A 14,471-nucleotide genomic window follows, 5' to 3' on the forward strand; every position below is an offset into this window, starting at 1 on the left:
ATTGCAGGGAGGACCCTTTGTTGGGTCTTGTTGGATGTCACCTTTGCCCTGCAGGAGCATCCTCAAGGCTTCTTCAGTGCCGTGTCTCTACATTTTCTAACTTTTCTGCCATCTCCTCCTAAGGAGCATTTTGGGACATAGGAGGTGGGGGGAAGGCAGCATTGCAGTGTCTCACCTCCTCCTGGCTGCATGGCTTGCACTCCCCCATGGCTCAGTTCAAGCAGAGGAGCCAGACTGGTACCTCTGCTGAAGAAAGCCCCACTGCTGTCAGCTGGGAGTGCGGGTGGGCTTCCACCCAGCCTAGATCAGCAAGCCTTGGCAGGGCTATCCTCAGTGGGTAAACAAAGCTCTGGAGAGCCATGTCCTAAGGCAGTGGGAGAAAATGCTGGTCTTTGCTGTACTGATAGCCCGAATCCTTAGGGACAGGAAAGGCTTCAGTGGCTATAAGAGAAATTGCTCTATCTCAGAAACTCATTAGGGATGGGAATCAGCAGGCGTTTGGCAGCTGGCACTGTGGTATCAGCACGCTTAGAGAATAGCAGACTTTACCTCCCAGCAGAAAACGCTGAAAAGCCAAGAAAAAAAGTGTTGATGACACATCAGTCCCTGAAATACATCCAGCCCCGTGTTGTACTGTGGTTCACAAATGCTTCTGGGTTACTCAGTCTTCACATCAATTACCCATGTCCTATTCCACTTCCCAGACTGCTCCTCTGGCACCTGACTCCAATCTTATCCTCCAAGCACATGTAACTGCTGTTAGTGTCACTGCAACTCAAAGGGACAAGATTTGCTCTGTCAGTTCTGGGACTTTTTGTATACATTACCTCCGCAGGCTTGCTAGCAACATATTGATCTCATTAAATCATTACTGATCCAAACTTCTTGCACTCACTAGCTGTATTTCCTAGTCTTTTGACAGCAGCATTTAAAATTGACTTTTTTTAAAGGTGACACAGAAGTTGCCAGTAAATTAGTACATCCCTCTAAAACTGAGATTTGTGCACAGGGGAGAGGTTATTCCCAGTTGTAACAGCAAGCACTAAAGAGACACATTTACTTACAATAACTGGAAAGTAGATGAAAAAAAACCCAAAAACCCAAATACCCAGCTGTCAAAACCATGCTAGGTTCTCCATATTGATGATAATAACCGTGGCTTTAAAAGAAGTCAACAATTTAGCCATATTTATTCACTTTATTTTCACTGAATGGAAGATGGTTGCTCCTTCAGAAACACTTAATAATACATGCACTGCTGCAAATTAACATGTAAAAATGAACTAGTTAACTTCTAAGATCATGTTCTACAGTATAAACCCTACAGATCTCTCAGTGCCTTTTAAAAAAAGGTGTATTTTTTCAGTGGCTGTTTATTGTTCTTGTGCTGACATATCACTGTATGTTTGTATCACTGAAAATACATGTGGTGTATGTGGTCTTTTGTGGCAAAGATGTAAATGTGAACTGCTGCAATGTACTTTGAGATACCTGTCCTTGACTATTTAACTTGTTTCATACTGTGATGCTAAATGATTTGCATGCGATGCTATGTGAACTAAGTAAGATTCTTCTTGTTTCGCTCTTTAAATGAAGATGGTTTTGCACAAGCAGCACATTGGATTGCATCCTGAACATGCTCTTTACTCTATATTGCCTTCTAAGAACAGTGAAGAAAAACTTGTATTATGTTAGAGAAAAGTTCATTATTTTCTTTCCTACCGAATTGATATATTAACAGAAATTAATTCTTGTGTTTTGTCATGTATAAACCTGCAGTCTTTCATTAGGTGACTAAATGTTACTATGCATTTGAGTTGAGAGAGCTGTGCTTATGAAGCTGCAGTGTCAGACTGATTTTAATAAAAATATGTACATTTTATTTCCCAAAATTTTACACACGAGTATTCTAATTAATCATTTATCAAAGTATTGGTAGACAACCTCTCTGGTGCATCCAAGCTATAAATGAGATATTTCTATAAATCAGCTCCAGAGTTGTGCAAGTTATTTTAAAAGCCTATATCTTAAATTATTAGTATCTGTAAATGCACACACTGAAAACAAACAATATTTATTTCTGTTCAGTTATACAACAATGCTGAAATAGTTCCTGTGCAGGAAACAAGATCAAGACTGATGAATCTTGTCACTTACGGAGAGCATAATCAGTCTTAAACTGTGTGTAGGACATGCACTGGGTGTCGGCAAAGGATGAATGTCACCCATCTAGTCTTGTAACCCATGAGGCTGAATATGCATTCCCTATTCAGACAGTTCTCTCTGGTGCAATAAGGAGCAGTTTTGCCAGTATAAGATCTTCAGGGGAAAACTCAGCCCTGTACTGAGGGAAACAAGTAAATTATGTTATGGAATTTTTTCACCTCCTATACCATATCTGTTTCTAAAAGTAGATTTAATGTAAACAACTCTGCATGCACCATATAAAAAAGAAATTGCCAATGATCTAACTCGAGGTGGAAAAACTAACCCCTTACCTAGCACTGGAATGCTTAGTAACAGAGTCCTCTATCTCCCCTCACTCCTAGTAAGCTTTGTAGTAATAAACAGAAGCTCTTCAGGATGTACACCCCTCGGAAACATAGGTATTCAGCATCCTGCCTATTCACATGATGTTTGAGAATGCCAACTAACATCAGGTGCATGATTCATTCACTTCCCCTCCTTGGCGCTTTAAAGTACCTCACTTCTCCAACTGATGTTTCCTATTTATTTTTAAGTGCTTGTAAATCCCTTTTTGCTTGTTGCCTGCAATGCCATTAACACAATGGCAGCAACACCAGTTGTTTCAAACTCATCCAGCCAGACAATTGCACTGCACAGCACACCGCAGTTTTAAGAAGCCCCATTCCCCTTCTCTGCCTGAGACTTCAACTTTTGGAATGCATTGCCCTGTGGTAATCTAAAACTGGGGTTGAATATTTGGGTAAAGCCAGTTCCCCAAGTCCAAGAGGGTTTTTATGACCATGGCAGCTGATTTCTCCATGTATTTGTTAGTGGAGAATATTAAGCGATAACATACTAGGCAGTTACAACAGACATAATGTGCAATTGTTCTTGAGAAGAATCCCCTTGGACACAGCTTGTGGATGATGTGCCTGCATCCTGTACTGGAAGGTAGAGGAGTGCATGTGAAATCAAGCATCTGCTTCAGCTGAATTCTCTTGAAATTTTGTCTCTTACCAAAAATGGTAATTCCTAGATAGATGAATCTTACGGGAAGAAGCTTATGATTCATATCTCAAGCTGATTGCATTTTTTCTTCCTTATTAAAAGACAGTAGAAGTACAAACTGATTACAGAAAATTAGGATCAAAATAGTTTCTCTTCATTTAGAAATTGTTTCAGAAAAGGAAAAAAATGCACAAACACCCTGAATATTTGCTTTTTCTGTTTGACAATTGAACTATAATATAATGTGGCATGAAGTTCTTGTTATTACTTATTGAAGGTATGAGATACAACACTAAATTTCTTGAGTTTGTGGTCCTACTATGAGACTGGTGGCAAAGTATTTGAACTTTAGGTCTCACAGTATTTTCCACTGCATTTGTATTTGCTCAACTTAGCTTAATTTCAGTATAAGTATTTGTAGTCTCAGTAAGAACCAACACCTGTATTTATAGGAAGCTAACTGCTGAAAATTGGCATGTGCATCTGCTTGCTGTTGTTTGCCATAGGTGATAATTTCTGGCAGTTTTAGCTTCTGTCTCAAGACTCAAAGCATTCTTCCTCACCCTCAGGCCCTCCAGTTATTTCTGATTCATTTCAATTTCTTCCTATTCTTGCTTCCTCCAATTGGGTCGGTAAGAAAAGCTGAAAAACAAGGTGTAAATTATGGCTAGAAGCAAGCAGTAGTGTTGCAGGTCTGAGGCTGAGGCAGAGCATAAGTTTTAACTTGACCAGAAATGTAGGAAAGTGGCAGGCAAATGGGGGAGTAGGACTGGGAAGGAAGGAGATGCTCAGTTAATAAAGGGTAGGGAGATGGTCCGTGGAAGACAGAGCAAGCAAAGGTTTGTATGCATTTGTCAGTTAAAACAAACTCTTTCCCAGAGTAAAGAGTCATTTGGACCACGAGAAAGTGATCGTTCCCTCTGCAGTGAAGCTACAGTGACCTCTAGTGTCCCTACACACCTATTCCTTTATAAATCCTTTATAAATCAAAGGTGGCAAAGGCAGAATTTGAAAACGGAGAAATAAAAACTAGAAAGTAATTTGCTATCCTAGGGAAGTGAGCAGCTTGGGCATGCAATGGGAGGAATGAGTCATAAGATCCTACAACTGAACTTTCAGAAGGCAGACAAATACAGAAAAGTAATTTGCTTCCTTTTCTACAGCTGCCAGTTGTAATTGGTCTCCACTAAAAGATTCTTCAAAGCTCAAGTACTATAAATAAGAATAAATTCCACAACTTTCAAGCTGCAAGAATATAGGAGTGGTAGGTCCAAAGAGATTATCATTGCCAGGGAAGTCTGTCATAGGAAGCAAAAATGTATGTCAACCCATTGGGCTAAATTATCAGTCATATAAAGTAAAAGAAATGGTAGACAGACACACATCTAAAGGAATGCAGCGATAACTGGAGACAGCTATGGATCTCTCAGATCATTGTAATTTAGTTTTGATTTAGGAACTTGTGTAATTTTATTTTCCTGTTTCTTTCTCATGGTTTTTGCCTTTTGGACAAACACACAACTTAAAGTTTGTGAATACTTATGGAGATGCATGAATACCCAATGGTAATTAACAGATTTACATTGATTCAAGGGATTTCCTTTGGATACCAAGTAAAAAAGAGGAGAAAAGGTGAAAGAGTAAAATATAATAGGCCAGGACCTCAAAATTTTGAAGGATTTTTAGCACACACAGGCCAGTGCTGATACAACCAGCATTAAATCAGAATAAAGGGCCCTAAAGGAGTCACTGGCTGTTGATTCAAACACAGAATGTCCAAAGATGCTTGAATGGTGTGTTATCTTCACTCTGCAATTTTAACACCATCTCTACTGCTATTGCAACAAAGATTCCAGAGCCAGGAACTAGGCTTTATCCTATAAGGAAAGAGACTTTCACTCTGGGGAAAAGCCTGGTCAGGGCACAGTCAAAGTGCTCTGATTCAATTACTCCTTCATGATCTGTTATTTATCATACATGAAAGAGCCCCAAGACAGTGTGCTCCTAAGCACAAGCTTTCTTCTCCCAACCTTTCTTCTGCACTGTCAGTCACAATTTATGCCTGTGCTGACAAGGACCCAGTGACTTCAGGAACATTTCCTACCAGTCTCAAAATAGGAACAGGGATCCAAGAAGCAAAGAGCTACTCTAACTAGTCTTTTTGAGTATGCAACTCAAGATGCAGAAGAGAGTTCTCAAACCCTGCTTCCTTCAGGGGCTGTGTTTCTCTTCACAATGCAGCACCCTCTGCTTGATCTTTGGCACACCAGTACATTGTCATTGCTACAAAGCCAATTTATTCGAGTTTTTAAGTATAAACTCTGCAATTTACATTATCATTTTAATTCTCAGCATTGCACTTTTGAAAAATGTCTATAATACAGATAAAATGTCTACTGTTCCTTTCACCATTCCCTCACTGCTTTGATTTGGAGAACTAAAGATATTCAGGTTAAGTAGTTATTGTGTACCATTCAGCTTTTATAAATGAAATAACCATGTCTACCAATCATTTAAAGGGAGACACGGCTTTCATTAGTACAAATTAATTAACAGAACAATGCTGTTTTGACTTTGGTTTAAAATTTTCATTTTTATTTTGGAGTTAATGTGATTATTAAAAAAATTATGTATACAGATAGTTTTTATGGCTATTTTACCCATTTTCCTTTCATTTTTATTAGTGCAGCAGGAAGAGAGCTGTCCAGAAACTGTTTAACTCTAATGTTTTAAAAAAAGCATGCATCATTTGACTTCGTTTTTCAATAGCAAGTACAATTTGAGCCATAAGGGGAGTTAAAAGGGGGACACTTGTAGGAATAATATCTATAACAAGAAGTCAGTTTTGATTCTTGTCCTCATTCTGTATAATATGACAATGCAATAATGTGGTTAATAAATATTTTACAATTTATGTTTTCATTGTTGTACAACGCAAAAGATTCCTGAGCTGAAATATAATTCAGTCTTGAAATGTAATTTGTATTCAAAGCTAAATTTTGGAACTCACTTTTCTTTCAAATATTAGGTTCTCTGGGTCTTTTGTATTGCTTATGCCACAGCACTGGGTAACAATTTACAATGGAAATAGATAACACTTTCATCACTGTGATGTATTTATTTCAACAACTCCTTCCTTATTTGGGCAAGAAAAGAAGGGGATTACATTGAGAAATTATAGTAAAGGTATTCTTTCAAGTAATCCAACATGCCATATAGAAATACATTTATCTAATAATCTTTCTATTGGTGTGCTTATTGTTTAGTATTCTTGAAAATTATCTCCTTATAAGCATCCCAGCATGTGTTTTGCCTGCAACAAACTGCATCCTTTCTGCTCTCCGGGATGTTTGTACTCAGAATGAAATGCTATGCTTTGCTATGCATGGACAAAGATATGTTTATCTCAACATTTCATGGCCACAGAGGTTTATAACTACTTTCCATTTCATATAATTACGTATTAGCACCATATTTTCAGAGTGCAGTAGGTTAAAATCTAAGAACCACATAGTCTATATTAGCATTAGTTAATTATCTGCAGGATTTGTTTCTGTTCAAAACATCCTATGGGCATTCTGAAATTAAACACAAAGACCTTGAGAGTACTAGAAAGTGTCTTAACTTCAAGAACCACCATAATTTTCAGGTAGACAGTCTTGGGTAAAGGTGTTTTAAAAGCCCCCTCTGCAAAGCTTACACCAGGGCAGTAGGACTGCAAGTGCCAGTATCACCATACTATGAACAGGCACTGCATTGCCCCCATCATCTCTCCCCTTGAAAGATCAGGACCACTGATCAAGGTGACCATTCCTTTGCTTGACCAATTGCATTGAACCTTGCATATAGAACAAGGTTTCCAGACCTTGGTATCAGACTCTTTCTCTGTTTCCCCTTTGTGTCTTCTGCTACAGGAAGGGACAAACAAAGGCAAAAATGTTAAATAATTTAAAAGCATAGGGAGATAGTCACCGTGACCACAAGATGTTCATCAGATATGTTTGGACAAAGGTAATTTAAGCACCAGGAAATAGAAAATCTACTAAACCCACATTTAGCTGGCTGGGGGAGAAGATTACAAGTACAGCAGGGGAAAAAAAAAAAAAAAAAAAAAAACAACTTACAATTGGTCAACCATAAGACCACAGGGTCACAATTGATGCAGCAGACGCAGTCCTGAGCTTGGCTGGACTCTGTTACCTGTCCAGTACCACCTGCACATAGTCAGCTCCCAGCTAAATCTTCAGCAATGACCTTAGGGAGCACACAGCATATCATTACATTTCCATTAATCAGTCATCATGCTGTTTCTTGGATATTTTATTAATTTTGGTTTTGTCTCGTCCAAGTAAGTGCTCTAACAAGGAATTCTGGATATGAGTGATCACTAATCATGCATATGAAATGTTGGAAGTGCCACATCCTGAAAAAGCATGAGTATACACTAACAGTATTTTTGCCTGCTTAAAAAAGCCACAAACCAGACAATACTACATGGCATGCCGTAACAATAAAATACTTTTTGGTTTTGTTTATCTGAAGATATGGCCAGAAATGTACTGAACTTGGCTGACTAAGATGGAAACAAATCTAGTTCAAGTTCAAGGAATAGAAAAAACATCATAGATATTAATGTATAACAATTGGGTGAAATTGTTTCTATTTGTTATTTTTAATTTCCTTCAGAAGGCTATTCTGTACTGTATGATAGACTGCCAATGCTAATGCTTCTTTCAAAAAACAATTACATCAAATCAGTTCCATTCACAAATTAAATATACTCAATGAAAATAAAAGTGTGTAAGAAACAGATTCATACCAGTGAGATTTTTTTTACACATTATTTTCAATAATAATACAAAAGAAAAAATAAATGGATTGTAGTAACTATGAAATAAAATATATGTCTCTCTCTCACAGTCAAAAACTAAGTTTCAAGGAGCGGGTCCGGATGGCCAGCCCACGAGGTCAAAGTATAAAAAACAGGCAATCTTCAGTCGGAGATCGCCGGTCACCAAGTGCTGACATTGCCACCGAGGGCAGCCCAACCAAAGTCCAGAAGAGCTGGAGCTTCAATGACCGAACACGCTTCAGGCCCTCGCTGCGGCTGAAGAGCTCCCAGCCCAAACCCATGGTTGATGGTAGGAGTTGTTCACCCCTTGTTTGCCACTGCACACTGCTCCCAGCCTGATCACACTCCTGCACACTTGCACAGTGACTGTACATCTTTTAGGAAGACGGAAAGAATTGCAGTTTGGGGCCAGAGACACAAGCCAGCTATAGTCTGTGTCAAAGACCCCGACAATGTGATTATTTTTTTTAATAAGAAATCATGTCAGTGGTGCATAGGGAGCAACTGGTGGAAAAAGGGGTCACTATGAAAAGTCAGAGTGGACTAAAGGCATCCCAAAGATCTGCCTGCAGCAGCTCTTCTGTCATGGCCCCTCTCTCACTACTGAGCTCAGCTGCTGCCCAAACCTGCTGCCTCTTGCTGGTGGTCCACTGCGAGCACAGCCAGCGTTGTCTGTGCCTTCGCCAGCCGGGAGCACAGCTTGTGCAGAAGTGGCTCCCTCAGGCAGAGGAGTCCCAGTCTTGCACTGGTGATGCAATCACCTGCCACCTAGGGATACACTACTGGATGCTTTCAGTTTTACAGGGCTGTATCTGGCTTGATAAGGCAGGCAGATTTTGCAAACAAAACCAGTGTTATTGCTTTTTTGTGTTGCTTTCTATAGAGTACTTTGGATGTAGGAAGCACTCCTAAAATGTGAAGAGGTAGATCTTGGTGAAAATGGCTTGTTGAACCTGCAGCAGGCAGCCCAGCCTTTCACTCAAGCTGCCTCCTATGCTGCTCCATTCTCTAACTTAAGTCAAATTGAGCATTAAACTAACCAGTATTCAGGCAAGGACCTTTATCTGACGAAGCCTGCCAAAACAAAGACAGTGACTACTCTAACCAAGGAGCAACAAATTGGGTGACAGCAGCCCCCTGACAGGCAGGAGCTGAGAGAACCAAGTGAAACTGACCCCTGTGTGGGATGGGTCCAGCACTGAAAGGTGCACTCACATAACTCTGGGGGTACTGCTGCCCAGTGAATTTTGTTTTTAGTTTCTCAATTTCCTATTTCCCATTCTATGGATGTTTTGTTCTTTCTTGTGGCATCCTCCATGTAAAAAAACAAGGGAAACAAACTGTTTGACTACCACAGAATGCAGTGACCCTGCCTGAATGGGAAAGGTATAACCTCTTTCTACAGTGGCAATCATGGATGCTACATCCAACAATTGTGGTAAGACTAATTAGACAGAAATGTGATGTTGATGTCGCTTCCTTTTTAAGAGCACATATTATCACAAACGTGTAGGTTGCAAAATACACATTGAACTGCAACGCCCCATCCCTCAGTGAGGATGTTCTACACAACAGATCTCTTCAGGAAAAGCCTGGGTAAATAAACATTTCCTTGGAGGGCAACCAAGACAAACCAATGGTATTTGCTAAGGTCATCATTCCAGGCTAGCCCTCCCCCATGGAGATGTCTCAGATGCACAAATTCTGAATTTGCCTGTGGTACAGTGAGCTGCTGGGGTGTATCAGCTACCAGGATACTATCCAGGTTGCTCCACTCCACTATCCACTGCTACCCACTCCTATCTCCATCCTGGCACACAGGCCCTGGCTTATGTCCCATGGCAGCTGTATCACAGGAGCTGTGTAACCTAGCCTGGGTCTCACACTGATGTGAAGCTCAGCCAAGGCCACAAGGGGAACTGAGAATGCTCTAAGTAGCATAGTGGTTGAAGCTACCCTGTCTAAATTTAGGCATCCTACATAATCACTTATAAAGCACAAGTATCGTCCCCAAACCGCATCAGAAGTAATTTCATAGGTTAAACCCCTGTAACTCGCATGGTGCCTGGAAGTGACCTAAGGAGGAAGTAATTTTTTGAGCACTCTCTCAGAGTATCAGTGGCTCGCTTTTGCTCCTGCTCTGCAGTCTGCACCTCACTGAAGCACCTGTTTCATTTTTCATCAGCCCATTTATCATAGAAGCATTTCCTCAGCATGTTCCCTATTTTGTCCTTTACATATTGTCATTGATAACAACAATGTGCACAAGCAAATCATGCTGCCTCTGATTATCAGTTTCCCTCTCACGGAAAAGGTGGCATAAACAGCACCTTGGGTATATCTGTAGATAAAAGACAGAAACAACAACAGAGCTCTCATTGCTGTGCGTAAACCCTTGAAGATCTTCCCGCTCCTCAGGGTGAGCACAGCCTGTTTCCTGGTCAGTGATTTCCAGCTACTAGTCCACCCTTATGAACTGGGGCCAACAGATACAACCAATTTCTCATCTGTGGCAGAAGGAACAGCTTCCATTGTCTCCAGCTTTTAGGCAAATGCCAAGTTTCCATTCTGGGACCTCATCCAACTACTTCTAGGACCAGTATGATTAGAGAGATGTCCAGTGTGCTCACTGCTGGTAGACAGCTCCCTTCTGCCTTACCCAAACTTTTGCAGGAAAAGTCAGTCCCTACTAACCATCATTTCTTTTTCTTTCTTTTTTTTTTTTCATAGCTTGATGCTTTCTGCATTTCACAGCTCGGTGAAAAAGATCTCAAATGATGTATTTAATTTAGAACATCTTGCATTTTTCACTGGATTAAAAAAAAAAAAAAACAAAAAAACAGTATTTGCAGCATATTATTCTTATCTCTTTCTTGCCAGGTCCTCCAATTTCCTCCTTGAGGTATTCCCCAACCAAATAATTAATAATTTTGGCAGGCCAATTGTCAAGCCAAAAGTAGAAGCCCCATTTTTGTGGGTGAAATCTTGGGCACAAAACAGTACCCTTGAACAGCTGGTCCTTCTGCTAAGTCCTACATCTCTGTAGGGTGTTTGGTGGGAGAAGAAATTACATTACAAGGTACCTTTGGGGCAGTGACAACATAGTTCCGGATAACCAGTTCAGTGTCAAAACTTCATGTCAGTGAAAAAAATAGTCTAACTATGAACTTCCTCTTCCAAAAGAGAAGAAAGAAGACATTTCACTCTATGGGATGTGGAACTGTAAATGCTCAGCGTAGGCAGAGGACTGAATTCTGTGTGAAAATAAAGGAAAGATGCAAATATATAAGGAGAGGCTTCCAAAAGAAAGGGAAATTGTTAGCGTATAAGGATGATTTAAGGCAGATAGAGGGTCAACACAGAGACTTCTCAGTGCTGACTGAGTTCTGGTAAGGACATGGCTGGAATCTGGACCAAAACCATCAGAAAGAGACTGCTGGAGAAACTCAACATTAGCAACTAGAAACTGGCATCCAAAGGGAGGTTTTGAGCCCAGACAGGAGCTCATGGGGGTAGCTAAAAGGCTAACCTGATTGAAAATGTAGTAGCTTGCCTCTTAGGCTACCCAGCATCAAACACTCTAGCACTGTCCCACTGCATATTGAAATCATAGAAGGAGAATTTATTGTCAGCAAGTAAAACACTTAAGCCAGCCACTGGTTTCTCCCAAAAGGATTCTGGCATAGCAGCCTTAGAACAGTATGACCAAAACCATTGCACAAATGGCTTTATTTATGGTTAGTAACAATCTTCTCAAAGTGCCATAAACCATTTATTGCCATTGACAAAGGGGGTCTGAAAACAGCAGTAATTATTTCAGTTACATATATGCATTTGCTAATGGAATCCAAACCTGAGAGAGGTTTGATGGTTAAAGTTTATGGTGGCCTGGCTGGAGATGCTTTCTAGGACATTCAACAGCGCAGGGGAAAGTGAATATCAAGACTTACATAATATGATTTTAAATACATGTGCAGTTTCTGGTGACATGCGGTTCACAACTTCCAGAAATCTTGTTGAAGAGAGGACTCTGCACAAATTAACAAAGGTGCTAGAATGCTGTATTTCCAGTCCCTGTTATCTGCCTAAAATGGAGTTATCAGGATGAGTCAGATGAAAGGGAAATTCTAACCAATGAAGAATGGTAAATAGTGAAGATTTACAAAGCATACACTGAAAAAGGATTGTATAGGGTCATGGAAGAGCCTTCCACAAAGGGATGTTATGTCACACGGGCAAAGGTGCTGCCTGACCTTGGAGCCCCTCCCAGCCCCCTGTGCACCTGTACACAAAGTGAGCCAGGAGCTACCTCTGGCCCCAAGGCCTCCTCATGCATATGACTTTAGTCCCTGTAAACAAAAACAGGGAAGCTGCAGCCAAACTGTGGTGGGGAGTGGTGCCCAGAACACGAGAATATCCACCAGCAGGGCCAGCCCCATGACAGAGCCTGTGCTATTTATTAAATAGTACAGGTGATTACATGCCTTGCTTAAGGCACTGTGCCCGTGGCTCGTTGTGTGTTGTGTATCCATCCACAGACACTCAACCGCACAAAATCTCTTCTTTACAATGGTGTTCCTGTCCTGCTTTGTTTTCTGCTTGCCTTACTTTCTGTGGAAGATAATCTTTTCTGCTTAAATCATGCACCAGTCTTGTACCACCACAGCTGAATTAATGAACCAATATTGTGTTGTGAATGCAGTTTTCTGTGAGGGACAAAAATACCCTATTATATTTGTTTTCTACCATCCCATGCTTCTAAGCCTTTGAATGACTTATTGTGCCTTTACTGTAACCTAGAGACATTGTGTGGCTTTTTGAATAAAACATCAAAAGCATTCAGCACTGGAGATATTAAAAACATATTTCATTTGATTAATTAAAAATAATTCTCTAAGGAAATACTTGATTTCTTGCACTATCCCCAAACATTATACACTCACATGACCTCTAGCCTTTCATTCCCTACAGAGTACTTGCACAAAATCCTGAGGGTAGAATATATTATAAGAGCCATGGAAAGAATTCAATTCTGCACTTCAGCCCCCACATCCTCAGTTACTACCATGTAATTTATGTATTGCAAAAAAGACAAGTTTTCCTTTCAGTAGCATAAACAGCTTGACCTTGGATAAGGTTCACTTGATGTGGCAGAAGTCCTTAGTTGGGTTGCTTCTACATTTAAGCTTAAATTTGCTGGCTCAAAGTGAAGCTGCATGTTGTCAAAGTTTGAATGAAATTTATTAGCAATATATCAATCTGTGCTAGACAAGAGATTTATTTTCTTGTTGCCTTCCATAGAGCAGATAGAGCTCTCATTTATTACCATTGTTACTGTAATTAACTAGGAAGATCTGGCATTCTGATCTAAGCTCTGAGTTATTTTTGTGCAAGTAAGTACAGGCCATTGATTTTGAGGCATTATTTTACTTTATTCCAACCAAAGTCCTGGCCAAATGAGTCCACAGTTTAGTCTCTTTCTTTACAATACCTCTTGAGGAACTTGCTTTGCACCATTTCTCACTGGACTCAGTGGTCATAGGTAAATGATTATTAAGCTTAGCTCTGTGAGGAACAGCAGCAGACCATCACACAGAAGTATGATTTGCATCAGTTTTGGATACCTTCATCTGCAGTAAAGACTATACAAATGAGGTAAGAACTAATTTTGAGAGGATGCTCACAAAACTTCCCAACCATATGTAACCCACTTGCATCAAATCTGAAACATTTGAGGAATAGTTTTATTTTTATGAAACATTAATAAAGAAATCCTTCATGGCTTTTTAAAATACAGGATTATCCTGTAGATACCTGAATCTAAACCAGCTACAATCCTCTAACCCTTTGCCCCCATCTATGACCTCCCTCAACAACAATACCTGGAAATCTCCCAGGGCACAGGACCTCTGAGGACCTTATGGAATATCAGACATCAAGTGATGTATGCTACAAGGTCTTGCAGGGAGACAGTCAATTAAATGTGACATTTAGCTCATTAGTCTACAGTTCTGGATACTATCATATGTATCTGCAATTTATTTTACAGTTTTTACTTCTTGGATGTGGTATATATAAAATAACAAAAATGTGTTGCTAAAAACACACTAAAGCCATAGATTTAGAGTCACTTTCTTTTCCTTTTCTCACATGGCCATCTAAAGTTGCTGGCTAATTTGCTATTATTTATAATAAGATCAGCCTTTTGAGCAGCATAATTATTGTGCATTTAATTAATTGTTTTTAGAAAGTCTCCTGGTCCTCCATATCATCATTCAAAATTAAAAGGATTCCTTTTTAATTAAGCAGTGGGAGCTGTTCCATGAAATATTGCCAGTGCAAAAATTTATGAGAAGTCAAATAATAACTAAGGGAAGGGAATGCTAGAATTTTAGATATTTGGAACTTGCCTGCATTATATGAT

At 39.8% G+C, this 14,471-nt stretch overlaps 1 protein-coding gene across 4 annotated transcripts in view; it reads left to right on the plus strand.

The window, feature by feature from the left end:
* KCNQ5 (potassium voltage-gated channel subfamily Q member 5) overlaps positions 1–14,471 on the plus strand; it is a 277,005-nt gene that overhangs the window by 244,836 nt on the left and 17,698 nt on the right. For 2 of the 4 annotated variants that reach the window (XM_068183827.1, XM_068183830.1), the window contains 2 exons: positions 2,550–2,606; positions 8,116–8,336. In XM_068183827.1, coding sequence (XP_068039928.1) covers positions 2,550–2,606; positions 8,116–8,336 — 278 coding nt within the window. The remainder of the gene's footprint in view (positions 1–2,549; positions 2,607–8,115; positions 8,337–14,471) is intronic. The other 2 variants (XM_068183828.1, XM_068183829.1) reach the window with 1 other exon arrangement.

This window comes from Anomalospiza imberbis, chromosome 3 (assembly GCF_031753505.1).
Source record: "Anomalospiza imberbis isolate Cuckoo-Finch-1a 21T00152 chromosome 3, ASM3175350v1, whole genome shotgun sequence".
NCBI classification, from domain to species: Eukaryota; Metazoa; Chordata; class Aves; order Passeriformes; family Viduidae; genus Anomalospiza; species Anomalospiza imberbis.